General features: G+C 48.6%; 1 protein-coding gene across 1 annotated transcript in view; it reads left to right on the top strand.

Annotated features, from left to right (window-relative positions):
• Positions 1 to 16,907, top strand: part of WBSCR17 (Williams-Beuren syndrome chromosome region 17) — a 427,482-nt gene extending 410,575 nt beyond the window's left edge. Inside the window, exons 9-11 of the mRNA XM_018041001.1 lie at positions 1,008 to 1,103; positions 14,627 to 14,794; positions 15,415 to 16,907. Of these exons, the coding sequence (XP_017896490.1) occupies positions 1,008 to 1,103; positions 14,627 to 14,794; positions 15,415 to 15,543 (393 nt within the window). The 3' untranslated portion in view covers positions 15,544 to 16,907. The remainder of the gene's footprint in view (positions 1 to 1,007; positions 1,104 to 14,626; positions 14,795 to 15,414) is intronic.

Genomic DNA, 27,253 nt, shown 5'->3' with positions numbered 1-27,253 from the left:
GGGATTCAACTCGGGTCTCTCCACTGCAGGCAGATTCTTTACTGTCTGAAACACCAGAGAAGCTAATATTGTATAAGTTTAAGTGGTATAATCTCCACAGTAACAGTCGCAACCACCTCAGGTCACCCCAGGTTGCCATCTTGAGTGAACCTGGCGGGAGGTGCAAGATGAACTAGCCAATGGGAGACTTGTGTTTTCACAGCCCTTGGGCCCTGTGTGTGTTAGTCGCTTAGTCCAGTCCGACTCTGTGCGACCCCACGAACTGTAGCCCCCCAGGCTTCTCTGTCCATGGAATTCTGCCAGCCAGAATACTGGAGTGGGTAGCCTGTCCGTTCTCCAGGGGATCATCCCAACCCAGGGATCGAACCCAGGTCTCCGGCATTGCAGGAGGATTCTTTACCAGGTGAGACACAAAGGAAGCCACAAGGGAAGCAGATTCTTTACCGTTTGAGCTACAGGGAAGTCTGGTTCAGATGGTAAAGTGTCTGCCCGCAATGCAGGAGACCCGGTTTCAATCCCTGGGTCAGGAAGATCCCTGGAGAGGGAAATGGCAACTCACTCCAGTACTCTTGCCTGGAAAATCCCATAGGTGGAGGAGCCTGGTAGGCTACAGTTCATGAAGTCGCAAAGAGTCGGACACGACTGAGCGACTTCACTTTAAATGGTACAACTTGTTAATTTGATACCTTTACGTATTGCAAAATTACCACCATAATGTTTGCTAACATGTCACATATGCTGAGAATGAGGGATTATGTGCTTGGTGGGGTACACGGTCACAGGCAGAGGGTCAGTGCCCACACCACCCACTGGAGGACTGTCTTTCTTGCTAAATGATCTCCTCTAAGATTCAAGCTTTGGTCCTTTCTTGGGGGTGGGGGTGTGGAGGGGAGGTCTCATGGCATCTGCATTAAGAAGTCAGAACCAAGTTGAGGTGGAGTGGTGGGTGGGGAGCAGTCGCTCCACAAGATGAGATCTGACGGGTCCTGTTTGGCCTGTTCCCGCAGCTTCGCAACAACAAGGCAAAAGACGTCTGCTTGGACCAGGGGCCAATGGAGAACCACACGGCAATACTATACCCGTGCCACGGCTGGGGACCCCAGGTAGGAGCCCTGTCTCTGACCAGGAAGGGAGTTAAGTTCACTGCACCTACTGGGATTCGTAGGACTTCTGGAAACTTCTTTTGTCTTCTCCTTTGGTAGCTATTGACTGTTCTGAGCAGGTGAGGGGCTTTCTGGTGGTTTCTCTACAGGAACGAGGGAGAAGATTCACAGGTGGCTGCATCAGCACAGATATTAAGAGGATAAAGGGGCACTCTCCTACGGAAAGGAAACTGTGCTTACATTTTGGTATCATTTGCTAATAGGCAAATAGATGTCACATATACGTATGTTTACTGATAACAAAGCAAGCCTGCTTACAACATCAAAGAAAGAGTTAGCCGCTTCTCTCGTGAGAACCTGATTGGTGTGTCTGTTCCGAAAGGCCATCGTAAGCTTTTCTTTCATGTTTATTTATCTATTCGGTTGCACTGGGTCTTATTTGCCACACACAGGATCTGTAGCTGTGGTATGTGGGACGTAGTTCCCTGACCAGGGATCGAACCCAGGCCCCCTGCACTGGGAGTGTGGAGTCTTAGCCACCGTCATCAGTTTGGTGGTGAGTATGGCCCGGTCTGCAAGCACTGGTACAGTGCCGAGCCTTGACTGGGAGGGAGTGATGTGCTGGCAGTAACATTTTAGAGAACACACGAGTCTTCTGGTCTCTCAGGAGACAGCAAAGATAACCAAAGAGGGCAAAACAGTCGACCAACACAGTAAGAATAGAACTTGGTAAATGAATTTCCTCTGACAGCTTTGTGTTAGCCCGTGGTGTGCGTGTGCCTGCGTGTGTGCATGGACGTGTGCGCCGGGAGAGCTCAGCAGGTCCTCTGGCACTGGGAGAAAACAGATCCAAAGACATCATTAGACTTGACATGCGTGAAAATGTAAAACACTTTTATGTTAACCAGGAGTAATAAAAGGCACGCCACAAACTGGGAAGACATATTCAATTTCAGAGGCACACGAGGTGGTTGGTACTAAGCCAGACTCATACTCTCCTTTTGTTCGTCTGTGAAAGGAAGACCGTGGACACAATGCCCTGTAAGCTCCCTTCACCTCTCTCATGTTTTCTGAACATACACGTTCACCTGCAAGTTCACGTGCATCAGGCGTACACACATCCTCTCATGTGTATTCGTGGCTCATGGGTTTGCTCAGCTCTGGACACTTGTGCTCTCCTGTTAAGCTGGCATCTGGAAAGAGACGAGCCGTATTTCCTTTGCTGTCACCGCAGGTAGTTCTCATAATCCAGACCCCGCTCCCTTCATTGTGTGACTGGTCCTCTGAAAGTAATTCCAGGCAGATTGAATCCTGAGTCCTTTGCTCCTTGTGGTCACTCTAGGAGACAAGCAGGCAGCGTGGAGAAACTGAGGCACGAAGATGCCTGTGAGCAAAGCCGACCAGAACCCAGGCACTTTAAATTCAAATCCAGTCCACTGAATTCAAGATAATTTCCTGCTTACTCCCTGCCCAGACAGGAACTGGTCACCGAGTTCTCTCCTGCTGGGAGCTTTGGCCTTCATAGCCCAGTGCAGAAAATACCTAGAATTCATCTTTTACCCACCCCTCCTGCATTCACGAACTTTTCCAAATGGATGCTCCTGCCACTTAGTTGATGATGGGACAGCAAACCAAATCAGGCTCGTCCTTAATCCCCCCAGTTCTGGGAGGAACACCTGTGCGCATGGGCCATGGTGATTTTCCATCAGCTGATTTTGTGAAAGCAAATCTAATCTTTTTTTTTTTTTTTTTCTGTTCTACCACATGTCCTGAATTAGAGTGCAGCCTTGGTACTGCTTGCTCTCCACCTGCCAGGCTGCCTCTCCCCTCGCTCATCAAGCTTTCCTCCTATTCTTCCCAAACCCACTCGCCCTAGGCTCTAAGTGTTTCCCCACCAGTCATGTGTCCTGACGTGCTTTTAAACCACCTCGCAACATGCTGTGGGCAAACTGAATCAAAGCTCCTGTAACTAGGCGTGTTTCACAGACATTGTTAGCTTAATTAATGGACTCTGTGTTGTAATTTATTATCAGACAGCAATTAAACAGAGATAAAATAGGCACTGAGGAGGGTAATTTCCTGTCTTCAACATATGTTTGTCAACAAGATGGAAATGGTTCCCGGCCTCTCAGAAGAGCCTGCTCAGTCACGAGCTAGTCACCGGCCTTGCTCTGGTCTGGTTACTACTTTGCATCAGACAAATATCAGTTTCTTTTCTGAGCCAGTGTGTTTTTTAAAGGTATTTTTCTTTAAACTGGCTCTTTTATCTTTAAATAAACTTTATATCACAGGCATAGAAAAAATAGATGTCAAGGGCACAATAGTAGCCTTTGGTGTCAGCTTGATCCTATTGAGAGTGGGAGGTTTTCTCTAAGGAGACCCAGGGCTCCCCTCCCCCAGCTTTTGCCATCTTGGGCCCAGGTCTAGCGTGGGGTGGGGGGTGGCGGGGTGACTTCACTGGAACAGCCACGGTCTTCCTGCCAGGGTATTGGCTGTGGGATTGGCCTCCTCTGCCAGCCCCTTCTTGCTCTCTCTTCCAGTCTACCTGGTCAACCTATCAACCTTCCCCATTCTGGAAGGCAAAGATCAAGAAGAGAGCACAGCGTGGGCAGCACTGGGCCCGGGGCATCGTTCCTTTAATTCTCCTCCAATGGCTCTGGGCCTCCTCTCAAGTCCTTGTGTCCGAGCTGCTGCCTGAGGTCCCTACGATGCAGTCCACGCCAGCTCTCTGGATAGTGCCGTGGCTGGCTTGAGACAGGGAACAAAAGTGATGATAAACCCATTTCTGGTTTGTGTGTGTGTATGAAGTCGCTCAGTCGTGTCTGACTCTTTGCGACCCCATGGACTGTACCCTACCAGGCTCCTCTGTCCATGGGATTTTCCAGGCAAGAGTACTGGAATGGATTGCCATTTCCTTCTCCAGGGGATCTTCCCAACCCAGGAATCGAACCCAGGTCTCCCACATTGTAGACAGACGCTTTACCATCTAAGCCACCAGGGAAGTCCTTGGGCAGGACTTTAATCCTGTACCTGTCAGGCAGGTAGTGACCACCCTCCCCCCAGCTCTGTCTGACTGTCCTCTGTCTGACTGTTTGTGACCCCAGGAACTGTAGCCCACCAGGCTCCTCTGTCCATGGGATTTTCTAGGCAAGAATACTGCAGTGGGTAGCCATTTCCTTCTCCAGGGGATCTTCCCAAACCAGGGGTCAAACCTGCATATATTGCATTTCCTGAATTGACAGGTGGATTCTTTACCACTAGCGCCAACAGGAAGCCCCAGGGCAGCCAATAGGGACAGAGTATTGAGAGCCAGGATGAAGGGCAGGACTCCCCACCCAGCATTTCAGCCATGGTCCACAGGGAGCTACCAGGCATTACAAATGCTGATCCCTGAGTCCAACCCCAGACCTACTGAAGGTGGGGCCCTGGGAATCTGCATATTCACAGGCATCTCCAGATGCTTTCTTTTTCCATCAACACCATTTATTGAGCATCCGTCATGGGCGAGGCTATAAGGTAGTGATCCCGTGTCCCTGTTTGCCCACATAACATAGATTAATGCCTAGCGTGTGCTTATGCTCAGTCATGGCTGACTCTTCGTGACCCCATGGCCAAGCTCCTCTGTCCATGCAATTTTCCAGGCAAGAATGCTGGAGTGCGTTGCCATTTTCTATTCCAGGGGATCTTCTCCACCCAAGGGGCAAACCCGCATCTCCTGTGTCTCCTGCCTTGGCAGGCAGGCTCTTTATTACTGGCGCCACCTGGGAAGCCCTATGCCTCGTATACCAGCCTGGTGTTTGTTTTTTTTTTTTTTTTCAATTTATAATGCTATTTCAGTTTTTATGTAATGTTGTTTCACTTTTAAGGTTAATTTTAAGGTTAATTCGTTCTTTTTATAATGTGGCTTTGCAAGTTTCTTTTAAAGTTTTATTTTCAATACTTTTTAGTATTTCACAGGACTTTTTGCACTGCCCCACTGTGCTTCTTTGAGAGCCACAGGAGAGAACAGTCTTAAGCAATTTTTTTTAATGTGGGTCATTTTTAAAGTCTTTATTGAATTTGTTACCATATTGCTTCTGTTTTAAGTTTTGGATTTTTGGTCATAAGATACATGGGATCTTAGCTCCTCAACCAGGGATCGAACCCACCCCCTCTGCATTGGAAGGCAAAGTCTTAGCCACTGGACAGCTAGGGAAGTCCAAGTTTTGCAAGTTGTTGACAAGGCATATGGTCAAGTAACCCCACCACAATCAAGAGCAGTTCTGTACCGCCCCAACACTCCCCTGAAGCCCCTCCTCGTTTGTCCCTTCCTCTGCCCTCAAGTGCTTTTATCCACCTCCAAGTTGAGGATCAACTTCGCTGGGAGTGTTCCCATGTACCATCCGCACAGCCTCACCGATTCCAGTGCGGTCTCCTCCTCCCTGAGCTAAGGACCACAGTGCCCAGCAGCCACGCCATGGACAGGGCATGGCCAACATGAGTTCCGAGTGCAGGGCCCTGGGGACTCCACACAGCACTCTCTGAAAGAGCTCCAAGCTCTAATGGGGCCTTCTGGAGACGAGGTATGCCCCTTGGAGAGGAACTGACAGGAGCCAGCTCTGTTTAGGAGCTCCCCAGTGAGTTCCAGGGAGGGCATCACAGGTCTCCCCTGTTTGTCCGCCTGTCAGCACTAGTCTTCCTCTCCCCTCTTTTCTGAGAAGCACACATTCCCTCCCCCAGCTAATTCATCAGCAGAGTGATAGATGAGAATTCCTTTATCCCGTAATTAAATGTAATCTGATCTTGGGCTTCCTCTGATGGCTTCATCGTTTAAGTGATCCATCATTCAAACACCTTGTCACGATGATGCATTTTGCCAATAAGGTACTAGTGCCCCCATGGAGTGATGGGGCTTAGTGTGTGGAAGGCACTTGGAAAACGCCAAAGTTAATGACACCCAGCAGCCTCCGCTTCCAGATAAAGTCGTGTAAGTGGTGGGGTGCAGGGGATGGATCCTCGGAGAGCATGTTGGAGTTTGCACCCCAGGGCGAGGTGGCTTTGCCCTGGCAAGCAGACTCGTGATTCTGGGAGCAAACCTCTCACCTTCTGTAAGAAGCAAACCCTACAATCCCTCAACTCCTGGAAACCGCTACAAAGCAGGGAAACCTTAGCTCTTGAGGGAAACCAGTGTTGGAGGAGCAAGGGCAGGTATTTGTTTATGTCTGGGAAACCTACACACATGCAAAAGAGATCACAGAAAGCAGGAGGACCACACCAGGGACACCCTGGAGCGGGACACCCTGGAGCGGGACACCCTGGATCAGGACACGCTGGAGCGGGACACCCTGGAGCAGGACACCCTGGAGCAGGACACCCTGGATCAGGACACGCTGGAGCGGGACACCCTGGAGCTTCTGTGCTGCTGTGTTGCCACTGCCTGTCTCTTATGCAATATTTTGGGCTCCCTTGATGGCTCAGTGGCAAAGAATCCACCTGCAATACAAGAGACTCGGGTTCGATCCCTGGGTTGGAAAGATCCCCTGGAGGAGGAAATAGCAACCCACTCCAGTATTCTTGCCTAGAAAATCCCATGGACAGAGGAGCCTGGAGGGCTACAGTCCATGGAGTTGCAAAGAGTTGGACACGACTGAGACAGCTGAGCATGCACACACCTGCAATATTAAAAACCAAAAAAACCTCCCCTTGCATTCCAGAGCAACACTATAAATCCGTGATGCCTCGCTGCAGATTCTCTTTTTGTTGTTGTTGTTCTTCTAACTCATCTTCTCTCAAAATATTCAAAACATTTCTGGGTTTTTTATGTCAGGGCTCTGAGCTCTTGCCTCCTGGGCTGTCCCTTCATCCAGTACTCTTGAGCATCCCTCACGCCCACCCTCTCTGCAGACCCGGGAGAAGAGCAGAGTTACTTCCCTTCTGCTCCCTGAGATTTGGTGGGGGACCCCAGCCTTTTTGTCTGCCATCTGTTTTGCTTTTCCATTTCCACTCCCTGGTTCTCGCTTTCTAATCACCCCTGAAAAGTGGATCTCGCAGACCACATACAGAGAACAAGTGCCTGACGTCTTGGATGGCATGGAGAACTAAAGGCACGTGTATTTGGTTTTGCTTAAGGGGGCCTCCAGGTTAAGGAGGAATTCCTGTACGTTTCCTTTCTTGCCAGAAGGGGTTGATGAGCTCTTCTTTCCAGAAAATCAAAGTTACAGTCCTAAGTTGTTTTCCAGTGGAGATTCTTGGCTAAAAGTTTTACCTCTCCTTAGAAGCTGAATTGATCTTCCTCCAAACACCAAAAGTGATCCAGGCGGGTTTTTGTTTGTTTTTGGCTGCAATGCGCAGCATGCAGGATCCTAGTTCCCAAACCAGGGATCGAACCTGCGCCCCCTGAGTTGAAAGCACGAGTATTAGCCACTGTTCCACCAGGGAAGTTCCAGGCAGGTTTTTGTGTTACTATTAGGCTTGGAATAAAGAACTCAGGACACTAGGATGGTGGCCACATTAGCAGCTGAGCCTTCCTGCCTCACCCAGAGCTTTTCAGTTCAAAGTGAGTCACTCCTTACCTTTTTCTTGTTTCCTAAATGTGCAACACCTAATTGGTGAGTTTGAAAAAGAAAAATTTAAATCATCTATAATTCTACCACCTTCAAACAACCATTATCATTTCTGAGGCTTGCTTTCAGCGTTTTTCCCCCCAAGGAAACATGTTGATTTGTTAAGGTGGTTCTCCTATCACTGAATTAGTAAGAAAACATCGCTACTTCTGAAGGATGACAAGGAGGGAAGGTGAAACCACCTAGAGAAAAGGGCTCTGTGTTCTTAGCGCCATGACACGCAGCAAAGCAAGTGCCAACTGTTCAAATAGCCTCATTCCCTGACTGTTCAGTTCAGACAGTTCTGAACATGCCAACTCGGTGCTGAGGGCAGAGCTGCAGAGGCCAGTGGGGCTCCGGCCGTGTCCCAGGGGACAGCGGGGTAGGGGTCCTGGGACAGACCCTAGTGCTGCTCCGTGTTTGGTGGGTGATGGAGCCAGAGTGCTGGACCCCAGAAAGGCAGGTGTCTCTGCATTCATTGCAAGTAGCAAGCGCATTGTCTGGAAATACTGCGCTTTAATCCAGCACAACGGGCCTTCCCTGGTGACCCAGTGGTCCAGTGGTTAGGAATCTGCCTTCCAGGGCAGGAGATGTGGGTTCTATCCCTGATAGGGGAACTCAGATCCCACATGCCGCAGAGCAGCTAAGACCTCACAGCACAGCTAGAGAAGCCTGCAGTGAAGACCCAGCAGAGCCAAAAATAAAAATCCAGCATGATGAGTCATAATGGTGAGGAGAGAGGCCTTGGGGACCACCACCCCGCTAGAATCTGACCCGATTTACAGGAAACATATTGAATTCTACAGCATGCCTTTAAGCTCCCAGATCAATTTTTTTAAAACAGTGATTATTTATGTATTGTGCTGTTGTTGTGCTGGGTCTTCATCGCTGCATACAAGCTTTCTCTAGTTGTGGCGAGCGAGGACTACTGTCTGGTTGCCGGTACAGGCCTCTCATTGCCGTGGCTTCTCTTGTTGCACAGCACAGGCTGTAGGGCACCCAGGCTTCATGGCTTATTGCCCCCATGGCATGTGGCATCTTCCCGAACCAGGGATCAGACCCATGTCCCCTGCATTGGCAGGTGAATTCCTACCCAATGTACCACCAGGGAAATCCCCAGATAGACTTTACAGTCAACTTTGTTGAAGTATAAGGTTGGTACAGTAAATTGCATTGCTTAAAGTGTACAATTGGCTGAGTTCTGGCAGGAGCATGCACCTATGAAATCCCTTGCTTAATCAAAATACAGAAAGTTTCTGTTGCATTTCCATTTTTTTCTTAATTTATGTTTAATTGAAGGGCAATTACAGTATTGTGTCGGTTTCTGCCATACATCAACATTGATCAGCCACAGGTATACATATGTCCCCTCCCTCGTGAGCCTCCTTCACATCTCCCACTCCATCCCACCTTTTCTCTAGGTTGTCACACAGCCCCAGTTTGAGTTCCCTGAGTCATACAGCAAATTCCCACTGGCTATCTGTTTTACGTATGTTAGTGTGTACGTCTGCATTTCCATTGTCGTCCCTAAAGATTCCTCCTGCTCCTTTTCTCCACCCCAATCCTAGGCAGCCACCATGCATACACTCTGATACAGTTGAAATTTTTTTTTTTCTCTGAATTGAATTGAGTTCTGGCATGCCCTGGACAGTGATGAAGAAAGTCTGTTTGTTTATAAAAATGTACACGTGTCCTCATAGTCCCCAGAAACCACTCTCATGGCTTCAGCCACACAACAAACAAACAAATTCACCCCAGAGCAGTTCTCAATCAATGGAACCCATCTCTCTGTCTCCTGGGTAGAAGCTAGATAAACTGCATTTTTCAGTTACCAATGGTTTTCTACCCTGACTAGGCCTGATTTTGAAATGATGAGAGAGACCCTTAATATGAAAGCAATTGCGAGCCATGTGTTTATTGACAATCCGATAGGTTTTGCCGTGTTCCAAAGTCATTCCACAATTATTTGGCTGGCTTTTGTTTATTTGGCTATAACCTGCATATTTTAGTTTTCCCTCAAGGCTGTTAAACGTGGGTTAATAGTTTTATGCACCTCTTCAATCATTTCAAATAGAAAATTCCTTTTTCTCCTAAATGAGAATTAATTGTATTTGAGCTCAAAGGGTTTTTTTTTTCCTAATGCATTAGGGTTGTGAATAATGACATTTATTTCTCCTCATGGGCCCAGCAGCCAAATCTAAAATAATCCTATTCAATTCAAAAGACATTTATAGAGCATTTGCTTTTTGCAAGATACTTTTCTTGGTCCTATGGCATGTAAAAATGAGTAGAATGCTGCGGTGCTGAAAAAAACAAAGACAAAAATCTCTAACAGGGAAAGACACATTAATAGAACATAGAAATATATAAATTGAAATAGATCACATGATGGGGTGGCTTTGTGGAAGGAAGGGAGATGGGGTAGGAGTAGGTATAATTGGGGGGATTAGGTTTCAAAATAAGAATTTTTAAAAATAATTTTATTCATTTTTGGTTGTCCGGGTCTTCCTTGCTCTGCACAGGCTTTCTCTAGCTGCGGCAAGCTATTCTTTAGTTGCAGCACACAGGCCTTTCTTGATGGGAAGCAAGGGCTCTAGAGTGAGCGGACTTCAGTAGTTGCAGCTCGCAGGTTCTAGAGCGTGGGGTCAGTAGTTGTGGCACACGGACTTAGATGCTGTTCAGCATGTGGAATCTCCCCAGACCAGGGATTGAACCTGTGTGCCCTGTATGGGCAGGCAGATTCTTAACCACTGGACCACCAGAGATGTCCCGTGTATACAGGAAAGACTGGTGGCTGTTTTTGAGAATCTTCAAGTCGTCTGTCAGACTAAGCCAAGAAACCAAGAGTTAAAACTGAAAAGATGAGTTGGGGAACCCTATAGCAAAAGATCATGGTTGAGAAAGTGTATTCGTAAAATACAGTGGCAGTGGGAGCTGCTGCAAGTGGAGGCAGAGAATGGTAGGATTTGAATGTGCAGGATCAGGGAGGACAGATGGAAATGGGGAAGGGCTGGAGGGAAGAGGACCAGTCACAAGCCTACTTCAGCAGTTCAGGTCCCACAATCAGCTGGGATCTTAGGAGGAAATGCCTAAGAAGCTGGCCCTTCTTACCTGTGGTTCCAAACCTGCAGATTGAACCAACCGATCATATTATACATATTTCTTGAAAACATCCACATGTAAGTGGACCTGTGTAGTTCAAACCTGTGTTGTCCAGTAGTCAACTGTACACCCAAGAGGGGACTTCCCTGATGGTCCGGTGGTTGAGACGTCAATGCAGCGGGCAAGGGTTCAATCCCTGGTTGGGGAACTAAGATCCAACCCAGGGAACTAAGATCCCATGTATAGAGTGGGCAAAAATAAATAAATAAATAAACAAAAGAGCAAGAGAGAAAACCTGTATAACCAAGAGAACTGACGTTCACACCAAAACTTATACATGACTGTTTGTAGTGGTGTAATTTAGCCCCAAAGTGGAAACAGAACCAAGCATCCATTCCCTGGTGTGAGAAACTGCCCTCCCCTAGAACAGAAATCCTGCAGTACCCTCCTCTCCTGCCCTGCCCACCTGGCTGGGGGCTGGGGGCTGGCCTTTACAGGTCTTAGAAGTCTGGGTCTCCCTGTTTTCATGGCCTGAAAGACGTCAGAAAGGAGAGCTTCTAATCCCAGTGGCATTTAGCTTCGCTCTTTAAACATCTGGGTCACAGATACGCTCAGTTAATTAATGTTCTTAGCGCTGCTTGTGTGCCTGCTGGATAATAGATTGATTCATAATTTCAATAAGCAGCTGTGTATATCTTTCCCCTGAACATAAAGGCAGCTTGCTGTCATTCATCACTTTGCATTTGGTGAATTTGAATATATTCAGAGAGACATTGTCAAAGGAGGGATGGGGGAGGGCTTCTGATTTTTTTTTTGAACCATTTTGCCTGTAACAATTACTCTGATTTGAAACTAATTTGGATTTAAAACACATGTTAACCACATCTCTCTCTCTCTCATGGGCATTTAATAAACTCCCTATCACTTGTTTCTGAGGGGATTAGGAAGACTCCCTTTGGGGATCAGAGCAGAGGGTTTCTGAGCAGTTTTTACTGGAAGAGAAATCCCCTACGGAGGATCTTATCCCCTGGAGAAAAGGCATATGTGTCCTGGGCAGGGCTGTTTTTCTGCTCCATTTCTGGCCAGAAATGCCCAGGATCTCAGAAGCCCAGGATCAATCTGAGAGGAGGTCCCTCCGCTGCTCAGCTCCTGGGCCAGGGCTGCCAACCACTGGGTCTCTGGGAACCCAAGGATAGAAGCCAGAGCCCAGGCAGGTTGACCAGATGTCTTCAGGCTTGTTTCCTCTCCTTTAAAACAGGAAGAGTAGTAGCACCTAACCCATAGGTTGTTGTAGAAATTACATTGTTTCTTCTCTGGGGCCAAGGATGCCGCCAACACATGCTGGCTGGTAATATTATTTTGTAATGGATTAGGGATCTCTTGTTTATTGATGATCATCACTGCAGCTTCAGCCCCTTGTAGGATCGTGAGAACAAACATAAAGGTTGCGCTTGCATCTCGCCAGCCTGCACTGGAATCATCTCAGTGGGAACACAGCCTCATCCTTGTATCTCCACTGCCTGTCCCTAGGCTGGGCACACAGAGGACATGTTTGTGGAGTTTCAGGAAATAGCCGTGGCTGCATTTTGTAAATGTTGATATTCATCCCGTTTGTCGTATGCTCATTCACAAACATGTCGGGAGCCCTTGGTCTGTGATTGTCTCCTAGGAAGGAATGAAATAAATTAGACACAGTCCCTGCCCCCAAAGGAATGTGAAAGGCAGGTGAATGTATTTGTTCAAAAATTAGAATACAGGGATTTAAACAACATGAGCAGGCAAGAGGGGCCAAGACACCAAACTAGTATGGACTCACAATTAGTTGTGCCAAGGGTTGGCAGGTGACATTATCTGTGTATCAGAGAGCTACTGCTGTGTAATAACTACCCCCAAACCTTAGTGGCATAAAACAGTATACATGTATTAGTGCTTATGAGTCTAAAGATCAGGTGAGCAGTGATCTGGACCAGGCTCAGATGCTTTGGGTTGGATTCACTCATGTGTCTCCCATCAGCTAGCAGACTGGCTGAACGCTGTCTGATCCATGATGACCTCGTCTATTCGTCTGATGGTTGACCGGCTGGTTGGTTGAACCACACGTCTATCATCCTCTAGCAGGCCAGCCTGGGCTTACTGCCACGGTGGCAGTAGGGTTCCAGGAGGGTGGAAATTTGCAAGCTGTATACCAGGAACAAACACGTCCTCCTTTCTGCTACTTTCTGTTGGTCAAAGCAAGGCAAGTCACAAGGCCAACCAGTATTCCAGGATGAGGAGAGAGACTCCACTTCTTAATAGAAATTCCAGCAAAGTCATGTCGTCCAGAAAGATGTGGCCACTTTGGCAATCCATCCCATGCTACCTACCATTTGTTGCAGTACGTGGAGCACAGGGCAAAGCCCAGCACTGGACTGCACATTTAGGGTATTTTCATCATTAGAAATAACATTGCAGTAAATCCCCTGGAGGAGGAAACACCAACCCGTTCCAGTATTCTTGCCGGGAAAATTCCGTAGACAGAGGAGCTTGCTACAGTCCTTGGGGTCACAAACAGTCAAACATGACTGAGCATGCAAAATACCCTGTATGTAAATTTTTTCTTCAAGCTTTACTGATGTAACTGGCATACAGCACTGTATAAGTTTAAGGTGTACAGCATAATGATTTGACTTACATCTTGAAATGATCATCAGAGTAAGCTTAGTGAGCATCCATCAATTCACATGGATACAAAATTAAAGAAGTGGAAAAAGAAAATTTTTTTTCTTGTGATGAGAACTCAGGATTTACTGTTTTAACTTTCATATGTAATATACAGCAGTTAATTATATTTATCATGATGTACATTACATCCTTAGTACTTACGTATCTCATAGGTGGAAGTTTGTACTCCATGACTGCCTTTATCCAGGTCCTCCTCCTCCCCTACCCTCCCTACATAAACTTTTGTTCACAGTTATAATTATTTTCTTGGGATAGTTGGAAGGTTTTTTGTTTGTTTGTTTGGGTTTTTTTTTTTTTTTTTTTTTTTTTTGGCTGTGCCACAGAGTTACAGGATCTTAGTTCCCCGACCAGGGATTGAACCTGGGCCCTCATCAATGAAAGCACCAAGTCCTAACCACTGGACTTCCAGGGAATTCCCAAGATTTTTTAAAGTAGATTGATTGGATCAAAGGAGAGAAACATTTTTAAAGTGCAGAGTTCATATTTTGAAATTCCTTTTTGAAAGGTGGTAGTCATTTACCCTCCCTCCAGCCCATCTTAGGCTCACCTTGACAAAATACAGATACTCTCTTTTTTTTTTAATATGGTGTCTCATTGTTTTGATTTTTATTTATTTTAACACCTAACATGTTGAATGCTTTTTAACATGCCTGTTTCTTCTTCAGTGAGCTGCCTCTTTGGGCCCTTTTCCAGCAGGGTAGATTTAATTGATCCCAGTTAACAAATGAGGAGGAAATGGAGGCTCAGAGAGGTCAAGTGACTTGTTCAGGTTGGCCCAGCCAGCTGGAAGCAGAGCCAACATTAGAATTCGAATATCTCGCTTTTTCATTTATTCCTGCTCCCCGTGTGGTTGAACAGAAGGCCAGACTCCTGAAACACTGACCATAGATATGCTTAGGAAGAAGTCAGAGAGGGGCCCAGGGAATCTGTGTCCAGACTTCGCAAGCCAAGGGCCTCCTGGGCGGGGCATTCTTATGAGTGGGGTTGGGGCAGGGTCGGGGGCAGTGCCAGGCCTGAGACGGTGGCCGGGACTGCAGCCCGGACAGTTGTGGGGCACCCATGTCCCCTCGTGGTCTCACCTCTGCTTCCCACAACTCTGCTGCTCTGCTTTCTTCCCAGCTGGCTCGCTACACCAAGGAGGGCTTCCTGCACTTGGGTGCCCTGGGGACCACCACGCTCCTCCCTGACACCCGCTGCCTGGTGGACAACGCCAAGAGTCGGCTGCCCCAGCTCCTGGACTGCGACAAGGTCAAGAGCAGCCTGTACAAGCGCTGGAACTTCATCCAGGTGAGCCCTCCACGGACAGGCTGGGCAGGCAGTCTGGAGCAGGTGAGGATGGCACAGGCTTCCCCTGGAAGGGCAGCAACAAAGTGCAACCCAAGGTCTCCCAGCTTGAGGCCAGGCGCTAGACTCAAAGCCTGTCAGGGGGATCCCAGGGGCCTTCCCCTCTTAGTGCCAGGCACTATGGTAATTCTCTCTTTCTCTCTACCCACTTGCCCCCTCCTTTCCCTGTCTCTGGCTCTCCCTGTCTCTGTGTGTCTCTCTCTATCTCTGTCTCTCTCTTTCTCATTCTCTGTATCTTTCTCTGTCTCTCTGTCTCTCTCTCTCTCTGTCTGCCCTAATCTCTGTCTCTCTGTCTCTGCTGTCTTTCTGTGGTCCTGTCTCTGTCTCTCCATCACGCGCTCTCTGTCTCCCTCTCCTCTTTTTGGCTCTCTCATCCTCTGTATCTTTCTCTATTTCTGTCTCTCTACCTCTCTGTCTCTCTGTCCTTCTCTCTGTCTCTCTCCGTCGTCCATCTTTCTCTGGCCCTGTCTCTGTTTCTCCATCGCTGTCTCTCTGTCTCCCTGTCTGTCTGTCTGTCTGTCTGTCTGTCTGTCTCTCCTCCTCTCACCCTGGCATCCTCCCAGAATGGCGCCATCATGAACAGAGGCACGGGGCGCTGCCTGGAGGTGGAGAACCGAGGCCTGGCGGGCATTGACCTCACGCTCCGCAGCTGCACGGGGCAGAGGTGGACGATCAAGAACTCCATCAAGTAGTCTGGGGAGCCGGGCCCCCGGGACAGGGCCTGCCATGCTCTGGACCAGCCACACCGGGGGAGAAACAGCGAGACACCGGGGGGTGCTCGGTGGGGCTTCTCCAGGGCAGCCCAGGGCCCCCGGTGGAGACTCTGCCTCTTCATCAGGCATCCAGCTTCCCGAGGCTCACGCACCCTGGGAAAGGCCCCTGACCCTTCTCTGGGAACCCAGAAGCCGAGTCTTCTGCAGCCCAGATGTGGATCTGGTACCAAGCGACACATCACATCTCCTCTTGGGCATCTTCCCACCCGCCGTCAGGACGGGACTGGCAGAGGCCCCTCCTTTTTCTCATCTCCCTTCAACAAAGGGGAGGGGGCTGGGCCACATCCTCGCTCCTCCTCCTCCAAGAAGGCAGCAAGGCCCTGGGACTCAGTTTCCCCCAGGTTGCCTCTGTCCAGATGCCCATTTACAGCCCAAGATCACCACCCCAAACCTTTCCAGCCGATGGCCTTGGACTTCGCTGGACTCTCACCCCTGAGATGACCTGGGAGGATGCGTCCCTGGTCACCTGGGCACTAAGGTGCCTATGTGCCAGCTCTTCCGCCTGTGTCCTCAAGAGGGAGCCAGAGAGCACACGGCCGGCCTCGGTTGTGAGGGGCCCCAGCTGGAACGGGCTGTTCTGCCCTGCCTCCCCAGGGACCGAGCATCCCCCAGACACGCAGTGAACTGCTGCCGCGGGGGCGGCAAACAGCCTCCACCTGGAACTTAAGGACTGCCATCAGCACGGCACGGGGGGCCAAGACCCTGGAGGATGCTCATCTCGTGTCTCCCCGCACTCTGCTGGCTGACGGGAGAAGGCAGCCGAGTCCTCGCAGAAGAGTAATCGTATTTTTCCGATTGCCCTCTGGTTAGGGTGCACTTATAAATCAAGAGTTAATATATGGACGCGTGTGCATGCGTATGAGGGTGTGTGCGTGGTGGGGCGCGTTAGAGCGTGCATGTGTGTGCGTGTGTGTGTCCGGGTGTGTGCGTCTGAGTGCATGGTAGAACAGACGTAGAGGTGTGGCCCTGGACTTGTCGCTTTATTGCCCACCCGGATCAGATCAAGGATGCGAAGAAGCTTGCCGGAGGTGGGGGAGGGGGTGGCCACGGTCATTGGCCGGGAGGATGTGGCTGGGCCTTGCCCGGTGTGCCGCCCCAGATGGAAGGCTGCCCTTCCGCCGGTTCCCATCTGTCTCCCTCATGCTGTCCAGACAAGCCCGGCCCGGAACCAAACTCTGTCCCTGCCCAGTTTGGGGTTCACAGTGTCTCATTTGGTGGCATCTTACTGGTGAAAGTTCCCCCCCACTTGTGAAATAAATACATGTGAGCAATTCCCATCTCAGCCTGGTTCGCTCTTTTTTATTTTTAATTGGAGGATAATTGCTTTACAATGTTATGTTAGTTTCTGCTGTACAACAACGTGAATTAGCCGTAGATATACACACATTCCCTCCCTCTTGAGCCTCCGCCCGTCACCTCCCACCAATCCCACCCTCCTAGGTCATCACAGAGCGCTGAGCTGAGCTCCTGTGTTACATACCAGCTTCCCACTAGCTCTCATGGGGTTCTCTGGTGGCTCAGTGGTTAGGAATCCGCCTGCCAATGAAGGAAACATGGGTTCCATCCCTGGGTCGTGGAAGAGCCCCTGGAGAAGGAAATAGCAACCCACTCCCAGTATTCTTGCTTGGGAAATCCCATGGACAGAGGAACCCGGCAGGCTATATTCCTGCGCGGCTGCAAACTAGTCAGACACGACTTAGCGACTAAACAACAGCTAGCTGTCTATTTTATACATGGTAGTGTATTATGTCAACGCTACTGTCTCAATTCGTACCCCACCCCCCCCCCGCCTCCCCTTGCTGTGCCCACAAATCCGTTCTCTAATCTGCCTCTCTGTTCCTGCTCTATGAATACACTCATCGGTATCATTTTTCCAGAGCTCGGGCCAGGAGGCAGTTCTTGGGACTTGGCAGAGGGCTTCTGGTTGATTAAAGGCAAAGATGGTTCACTCTGTGGTGCTGGGACACAGCCAGCCTGCCCTTGCACTCATCTCCGCCCAAAGCAGGACAGAACTTGACATTTGGCATCTGCTTGCTAACTCCCTGTTGACTCCAGATTAGAAGGGTCAGGTAGGTGAGGACAGCTGTGTGGCAGAGGAGGATTGCAGGTGACCCAGCTGATCACCCTGATCCACCCCTTCCTGCTTCCCGCAGCCACTCCGCCTCTCGAGACCAGGGAGCCTGCGGTGGAGCAGCTGCAGCTTCTGTTTGTGGAAAAGTGAAATCTGAAAAGACAGGAGGCCTTCTGTCCTAGAAATGGGACTGGAAGGAAATGGACTGAAGTCCCTTTGGCACTGACAGCCCCCAGGCCCTTCCCTTCCGGGAAGCCAAGAAGATCTAACTTGTTGGGTGTCCCCTGACCCCCAGACATGCTTGTCAGTGGCCCTTTGTGGACCTGTGTGAGAATCGGCATCCATGAGCACATTGATGGAAAATTCTGTTGTTTGGTGATGTATTCATTGAACTTATTGTCAGGGGACTTCCCTGGGGGTCTGGTGGTTAAGACTCTGTGCTTCCACTGAAGGGGGTACCGGTTCAGTCCCTGGTTGGGGAGCTGAGATCCCACATGCTGCAGGGCATAGCCAAAAAATAAAGTTTTTTAAATAATAAAAAAAAAAACTTTTAAAAACTTAAATGTCAGAATCTCAGGGTAACTATTAAGCCCAAAGAACCAAGGATCAGCAGGTCCCCAGGTGAGGTCAAGGAGGTCTACGTAGTATTCCAAGGTGGCGCTTTGGAGAGGAGGGGGGCAGTCCTGCCCTGACTGAGCCAATCTCCCCCTACCCACCATGGGCCTCAAGGCAGAAACTCAAAAAGGGCAAATATTCCATTTTACCATTAGCTGAGATGTTGAGCCTAAATCCTCATGAGGTACTCAAAGAGCCCTTGTGGGATCCTTCATCCTCCAGGAAATGGGCCAAAACAGACTCTGACCAAAGGAGCACAGACCTGTTCTGTGTCTCCCAGCATCCACACTCTGGTTCCCCAGTGGAGTCGGAGCCCCACCCCCGACATGATCACTGTGTGCTGGGCTCCTTTGCACTCCCCAAGGCTGCACCCCTAGCCTGTGGAGAGCAGGAAGTGCCCTGGAGTTTTCCAGAGAGAATTCCTGCGTTTCTTTTTTTTAAATGTATTTATTTTTTTGGCTGCACCAGATCTTAGCTGTGTCATGCGAGATCTTCAGTCTTTGTTGCAGCACGCAGGATCTTTAGTTTCAGCATGTGAACTCTTAGTTGTGGCACATGGGACCTGATTCCCTGACCAGGGATCAAACCTGGGCCCCCTGCATTGGGAGCTCAGAGTCTTAGCCACTGGACCAGCAGGGAAGCCCTGAGAATGACTGCTTTCCTTCGGGGTCACAGGATAGCAGGCAGGATGCTTGGGTGTGCTTGTGTACATGGGGGTGGGGAATGAGGGTGCTGGTTTAGGACCGTGGGAGGCTCTTAGCTTCCTGCCACCAGTACGTGTCCTCCAAATCCTGGCTCTGTGCCTCAGTTCCAGTGTCCAGCTGTCCATTCATATCAGCACTGGCTCCCCCCAAAGGGCGGAGCCTGAGGCCAGTGTCCAATCAACATCCTCTTCACCCCACAGCATCCCCATGGACCTGAAGGCTTGGGGGTGGCTGGCCAGTGGCCAAGGCAGAGAAGAGGAATTAACTGTAGCCAGAGGAGGAGGAGAGAAAAGACAAGCAGGGTCCCAGGGGAGCTTTAGGTCTCAGTGCTTTGGGGGAATGCAGAAGTTCCAGAGACCCACATCTCTGCGTGATGACATGGCTGCAGGCTGCAAGCATCAGGCTTGAGTTCTGACAACCCTTGGGCATCTCCCTCCATCCACACAGTCCTCTCACATGGGCACTGCCCACTCTCCTGTCTAGTGGCCAATTCCTTCTCTTTCATTGTTTCCCCTCAATTTATATGGGGAAAAAAATATCAGAGATGGTATTCCTAATCCAGGCCCAAGCCATCAAAGCTGATGCCTTTGAATGTGTTATTTCTCAAGTCTGTTAGTCACTTAGCCATGTCTGACTCTTTTCAACCCCATGGACTGTAGCATACCAAACTCCTATGTCCATGGAATTCTCCAGGCAAGAATGCTGGAGTGGGTAGCCATTTTCTTTTCCAGGGGAACTTCCTGATCTAGGGATTAAACCTGGGTCTCCTGCAATTTAGGCTGAGTCTTTACCATCTGAAGAATTGATGCTTTTGAACTGTGGTGTTGGAGAAGACTCTTGAGAGTCCCTTGGACAGCGAGGAGATCCAGCCAGTCCTTCCTAAAGGAAATCAGTCCTGAATATTCATTGGAAGGACTGATGCTGAAGCTGAAACTCCAATACATTGGCCACCTGATGCAAAGAACTGACTCATTGGAAAAGACCCTGATGCTGGAAAAGATTGAAGGCAGGAGGAGAAGGGGACGACAGAGGATGAGATGGTTGGATGGCATCACCGACTCAATGGGCATGAGTTTGCTCTGGGAGTTGGTGATGGACAGGGAAGCCTGGCGTGCTACAGTCCATGGGGCTACAAAGAGTCAGACACGACTGAGCAACTGAACTGAACTTACCATCTGAGCCACCAGGAAACTGATTCAGGGGGATAGAGAAGGAGAAGAGACAGAAAGGACAGAGAACCTCAGTTTGGGCCAGAAGCCACCAATGTTAAGCCAGGACTCCAAACCCTTTGACTTGGGTTTCTGAAGCCATGTTTTTTCAGCTGATTATTTTTCTCGTTAATCCTGAAAAGTAACCCTTTTTCACAAAGGACAGAAGTCAGGACTGGGCAGAGCAGGCAACTTCCCCAAGGCTGCCTAGTGATCAGTTGTCCCTGATTTGCATGCATTTTCGACTCCTTCCACTTCGCTTTCCAGGGCTGCTCTGACAGTGGCTGAGTGCCAGCAGCCCAGCGTGAACTGGGGAGGAGCTCAGAGTCTGCATGAGGAGCCAGGTGGTCTGGAAACTGCCAGGTGGCCAGACTCAGGTTCCGGATCCCCACTCATTGCCAGCATGTCAGCCCCCTGCTTTGACTTGAGCTTCACATGAGCAGCTGGGCTGGCTGATCACCAGCTCCTTATCAGCTGCCCCTTCCTCTCATCCGGAACACAGATCCCTGAGTCTCTCAGCACTCTGCTTTCTCACTTAGGTAAGTTTCAGAGAGCTCCATAGAGGGACTGGTTATTGTTGTTGTGCTAAGTTGTGTCCAAGTCATTGCAACCACATGGACTGCAGCACGCCAGGCTTCCCTGTCCTTTGCCATCTCCCGGAGTTTGCTCAGACTCATGTCCACCCAGTCGGTGAGGTCATCCAACCGTTTCATCCTCTGTCGTACCCTTCTCCTCCTGCCCTCTGATCCTTCCCAGCAACAGAGTCTTTTCCAAAGATCTGGCTCTTCGCAACAGGCGGCCAACGTATTGGAGCTTCAGTATCAGTCCTTCCAATGAATATTCAGGGTTGATTTCCTTTAGGATTGACTGCTTTGATTGCCTTGCTGTCCAAGGAACTCTCAAGAGTCCTCTCCAGCACCACAATTCGAAAGTATCAATTCTTTGGTGCTCAGCCTTCTTTATGGTCCAACTCTCATTTCCATACATGACTACTTCGAAAACCATAGCTTTGACTATATGGACCTCTGTCAGCAAGGTGACATCTCTGCTTTCTGACATGTTGTCTAGGTTTGTCATAGCTTTTCTGGACGCCAAACTGGGTTCAGTTCAACAAATATATTTGGACACCTATTCTGTGTCCTTTTTAAGACTACTTGGAGGGAGGGAAGAAGAAAGGGAGGGAAGCAGGGAGGGAGGGAGAGAGGACCGGAAGGAGGAAGGAAGAAAGAGGAAAAGGGAGCAAACGAAGAAACAGCAGCTCAAAGATACTGAGCAAGTGGAAGGCACCGGGATGAATGACTGCCATGGTCTTTACCCTTTAAAGCTTTTATCTGAAAGAAGAAGACACACACAGGATATTGGGCCTCGCCACCCCTGGAGCTGGGGCAGCCAGGAGATGGGGTTTATGCCTATTGGCATAAATGGGTTCCTGGCATGTTAGCAGATTCCAGTATTCTTTCCCCAAAGAGGTTCCAGCTGCTGGAGGGAGCTTACAGATGTGGCTCTCACTTCACTTCATCTGCTGCCCACTGATGTGGTCCCCCAGCCCTGTCCAAGCACAGTGCCGAGAAGAGGACGTGAGAAAACCAGACAGGCATCACTGAGGCTGCTGCCAGTTCCAGGACCCCGGAGGCTGTCAGGCTTGCCAGTCAGCATTGCCCTTTAAAAAATGGTTGGACTTTCTTGTTACTCCAGGGTCAAAATACCATCTAATTCACTCTCGCATTGGATGCCCGCCTACCTGTCCAGGTAATTACTCAGCATTAGCTTGATAAACTCTCGAGTCAGCTCATCCTAGGGCAGCAAACTCTTTCTGACAGTGAACCAAGCAAAGTCTGAGTCTCACTAACCACTTCTCACTGTTCTGAAAACAACATCAGGTGTGAGAGAGGTGTGTGTGTGTATGCTCAGTCGTGTACAACCCTTTGCAACCCCAGGGACCGTAGCCCACCAGGCTCCTCTGTCATGGAATTTTCCCTGCAAGAATGCTGGAGCAGAATGCCATTTCCTCCTCCAGGGGATCTTTCCAGCCTGGAGATCGAACTCACGTCTGTTGCACCTCCTGCATTGGCAGGCAGATTCTTTACCACTGAGCCACCTGGGAAGCAAAAACAAGATTCATTCCCCTTTTACATCTGCCTGGTACCTTAAGTCAGGGCCCCCTTGGAGCTTTCATGCTGCTGGTTGTCTCTGAGAGAGAAGCAACCAGTATTCCCTTGGTGGCAACTTTATCACAGACAGAACTCATCTCTGCTACCTGGTGAAGTGATTCACTTTCTTGGCTGGGAGGCCACATTCCATGGGCCACAGACTGAAACCCCAATAGCACCAAGCCCTGTGTTAGACTATATTTTTCCTATCCGTACATACCTGTGACAAAGTTCATACATTAGACACAGTGAGAGATCAATAACAATAACTAGTAATAACAGCATGGGGAAAACGTCCCTGGTGGACCAATGGTTAAGACTTTGCTTTCCAGCGCAGAGGGTGTGAGTTTGATCCCTGGCTGGGGAGTCAAGATCCCACAGGCCTCTTGGCCCAACAACCAAAAGATTAAAGCAGAAGCAATGTTGTAACAAATGTCCAGGCTTTTATTAAATGTACAGGCTGCTCTGCTCAAAACTTTCTTGCCAGACTTTTTTGCCCTAAAAAACACACAAAGGAGAGAATGCAACTTCCCCGTGCTGGCCCACGTCACCAAACCAAGGTTCTGGTGCCCAAATTCACATCTCCAGGTTTCTCCACATCATTCCATCCCGACCTCTCTAATTCAGAATTCCGGATAGTTGAGTCTGTTTGCCTGGACATTTGCTCTTATGAGTGAAGCTTAGAAAATGAAGGCTATTTAGCTGCATGGCTGCACAGTGGCCCCTGAGACCCCCTTGGACATACATCCCACCACTCTGATACTTACACCCACTTCTTGGATGTTCTGTGAAGCATGCCCCCTGTCTAGCACCAAGGTGGAAACCAGAAAAAAGTTCTGATTCCCATGTGCACTGAGAATGTATCTCCTTTCCATTCTATTACAATTCAGGGTCTCGTGGCCCCCAGAAGCCCAATCCTAACATACCATGAATTTGCCCAAATAAGTGAGATTCTTAATCTGTCTTGGGACTGTTTCTAGAATTCGTTTCAAGGATGGAATTGTTGCTGCAGCCCCTGGAGAGAACCTGCATTTCTTTCTGGAGCATTTTCCACGAGGTTCTCATCAGTAACCGGCACAGCGCTAGGCTGGAAGCAGGCAGGGAGCAGAGGAAATTTGTTCTCTGAACAAGCCTGGGTGAGAAAAGACCAAAAACTTCCGCTTCCCCTCCACCCCGAGCTCAGGTGGTGCCCAGCCTGACCCTGACCCTGACAGTGACCCTGAGGGAATCTCAGGTCCTTGTGGCTCTCCCAGCGCATGTGGCAGTCTCCTGAAGGCGTCAGACAGGGCCCAGCCCTTGCCAGCTGTGGGACAGATGTGCGCGATGCCCTCTCAGCGGAAGGAAGCTGCCATCTCCCTGCAGGAAGTAGTCTGCGCTTCCGGTCGTTGTGGTGGGAAGTTTGTTATCGCTGCCGTTCTTTGGTTTTGTTCGAGGCTGAAGTTCTGGGGCTTCGTTTTAAGTTTGCTGCTGAAAAACCTTTCTTATCCCCAAAAGAGTTAGGGTGAGGAGGTCTCCCGCCGGTAGCTAGACTGGGCAAAGGTGAGCGTGGGCGAGTCTCTCATCAAGCACAAAGCGTGCTTGGTTTTGTTTTAGCTTTGCCATTTTTTGTTTGCTAGTTTCTTCTGCTTTCCCTGAATTGTCACCGTTGCTGGGCTGGTTTCCGCATCAGTCTAGTGAACTGCTGATTCTGGGGCGAGGGTCGGGGAGGGAGGGGGCTTTGCAGGCAGGACAGGGCCAGCCGTGTGCCTGTGAGCGGGGCACGGAGAGTGTCATTGTCACCGTAGCTCTAATGGCCACCTCTATTTAAGCATGTGCTGTGTGCAGGCTGTAGGCAAAGGCTTTCTTTTTTTTTTTCCTTAACTTTAATTTTTAATTGGCGAATAATTACTTTACAATATTGTGATGGCGTCTGCCACACGTCAACATGAGTCAGCCACAGATATACATATGTCCACTCCCTCTTGAACCTCCCTCCCCATCCCACCCACCCCTCTAGGCTGTCACAGAGCACCAGCTTTGGGTTCCCTGCATCATACAGCAAAGACTTACAAGCACCCTCTCTCTTGATTGTCCCAGCGACCTCCCGGCCAGGACTGTTGTTTTCCCTTTACAAGTAAGGATACTCAGGCTCAGAGAGGTCCAAGCTTGTCCTGAAGTCATGGAGTCTGGAAGGAGCAGCTTTGCAATTCAAATTCACTCGAAAGCACTTGTTCCTAACCACTTGGCAACACTACCTGCCCAGCAGCTTTGCTCCAAGGCCTCTCTTCTAACATGAAAGGCTCTGAGAAGAGAAGAGGAGGAATCATACAAATAGACTTATTTACAAAACAGAAACTGACTCACAGACTTGGAGAACCAAAGTACTATTGCCAGCGGGGGAAGGGTGGGGGAAAGGGATAGTTAGGGAGTTTGCAGTCAACATGTACACACTGTTACAGTTAAAGTGGATAACCAACAAGGTCCTACTGTAAAGCGCAGGGAACTATATTCCATATCTTATGATAAGCCTTAGTGGAAAAATATGAGAAAGTGTATGTATATATAACTGAGTCACTTTGCTGTACAGTAGAAATTTACACAACATTGTAGATCAACTATACGTCAATAAACTAAATTTTAAAAAAAGAGAATCTCCCCATCCAGAGAGGCCCCCTCAAACTACTGATTTTTAAAAAACATTTAATTTCTAATTGGGGTATAACTGAAGAACAAGCCATGTTGTGACATTTTCAGGTGAACAGTGAAGGGACTCAGCCTGACATATACATGGATCCATTCCCCCAAGCTACTGTTCATTGCACTTACGAAATACTTCCCTACCTTTTCCTTGCATATGGGTAACTATAGCTTCATGGATATCACGCACAATGGGGTCACGACACAATGAAATATAATGGGATAAGTTGACGTTCCCGTACTTTGGTCTAAAAAGCCAGCTGTACTAATGCGTGCTGGGGGAGATACAGCTTAGCAAGCATCAAGTATAAAAAACGAAACGGGCTTTATAAAGTAGCTGCCTTGGTAGGGGTCAGCGGTCTCCAGAAGAAGTCAATGGGATCTTAGGAAAATCCAGGAGGAATGGTGGTCCTGCCACCTTAGAGTCCCCTGAAAGGAGGGAAGCTGGGAGAGTATAGCGCCTGAACAGCATGTCTTATTAAGGAAGAAACCAAGTATGTTGGAGGAGATGGTCATTTCTCTGAAGACTCAGTGCTATGGGGGCGGGAGGGGGTGAACACCCATGGGAGATGGTTTGGATTTGTTTCTTTTTATGACCCAGAGATTCAGAATGGGGCCAAATGGATGGAAGCCAGGCTACAGCTGTGAGCTCATGGTAACAATCTGCCTTTTAACAGAGCCATCCACCCAAAGCTGGGATCAGGTCTCAGGAGGGAGCGAGTTGTGTTCCTGGAGAAGTTCAAGCAGAATGGGTGCCCCTTAAGGTTACTGCCAGTCCTGCGCTTATGTGACTCCACTGGGGAACCTTCTGACGGCTCCCCATCCCAGCTTCCAGTGCTGGTAAGAAGGTGAGCTGTATGCTGGTTGACAGAAGAGGGTGTCAGAAGCACGTCTTTTCATGAAGATGCACATGACAGCTGAGAGATCAAAGTTATCCTTGTCACATGTCACTTTTGAAGAGAACGCCTTGACAGTTCATAGTTTATTTAACAGGATGACTCACAAAGAAGAAAATAAAATATCATTTTTTTCAAAAGACATTGCTACATATTTAATGATGGGCCAAGTAAAAATGTGCATTCCTAAGTTTTTGCTTTCAAAAAATGAAACAGGCTTATATTAGGTCTAGCAGTGAAAAGAAGAAATGATCACAGACTCATAGTTTTAAAATTTCTCCATGGGAAGAGGCAAATCTCAGGTACAGAAGAATTCCAAATAAATTATGGAGATTCTTCAGTCTCAGAAGAGGGAGCCTGACTCCCCACTCCGTATTACTTGTGACATCGTTCCAAAGAACACAGTTTGGAAAGCAGAGCGGGGAGAGAAACTTCACAGCGGAGGAAACTGACAGTAGATCGCTGTAGCCCCGCGATCAAGGTCAATGTGAACAGAACAGGTCCTGCGGACCATATAACGGGAAGGGCACTTTAACTCTGTGGTCTTCACCCAAAAACCCCACAACCACAGGCAAACCATTATTTTTTTAAAAAAACTTAAGACGAATTGCACTAAAGGAGCATCTGAAAAATACCGGTCCAGCCTTCCTCAGAAACGATCGAGGTCATCCAAAACAAAGATTGTCTGAGAAACTGTCACAGTCAAGAGGTACTGAGGAGACATGGAAACTAACGTCATGCGATGCCCTGGATGGGCTCCTAGAACAATAAAAAAGACATTGGGTAAAAAAAGAAGTTAAGGAAATGTGAATAAATTACGGACTGCAGTGAATAATGATATCAATATCGATTCATTAATTATAACAAATACATCATAATAATGTAAGGTGTTAAGAATAGGGGAAGCTGTGAGTTTGGGGGTATATTATGAGAATTCTGTACTATCTGTTTCATTTTTATGTAAATCTAAAACTGTTCTAAATAAGTCTGCTACTAAAATTTAAAAAAAAAGTGTTTCATAACTGGAATATCAGGAGTAGAGAAGAGTCTTTGGGAACATTAAACATTGGGAACCAATCAAATGCTGGTTGCAGATTTCTTTGGTGTGACCTTTCTAACAAAAAATGGTATGATATTACAATAGGCATCTTCCTTATTTTACAATAGGATCATAACGAATAAGCTTTACAGAATATTCAGTGGCTTCATCAGTTTTCCCAAGGACCCTTCTTGATTCCTGATATTTCAGTTACAGAACACTTTTGCCTTAATAGAGAACACTTGGGATTGCGGATGTGTGGGGGGCTGG

The sequence above is a fragment of the Capra hircus genome, chromosome 25 (genome assembly GCF_001704415.2).
Source record: "Capra hircus breed San Clemente chromosome 25, ASM170441v1, whole genome shotgun sequence".
In the NCBI taxonomy this organism is placed as follows: domain Eukaryota; kingdom Metazoa; phylum Chordata; class Mammalia; order Artiodactyla; family Bovidae; genus Capra; species Capra hircus.
This window is presented reverse-complemented; position numbering and strand designations above follow the sequence as displayed.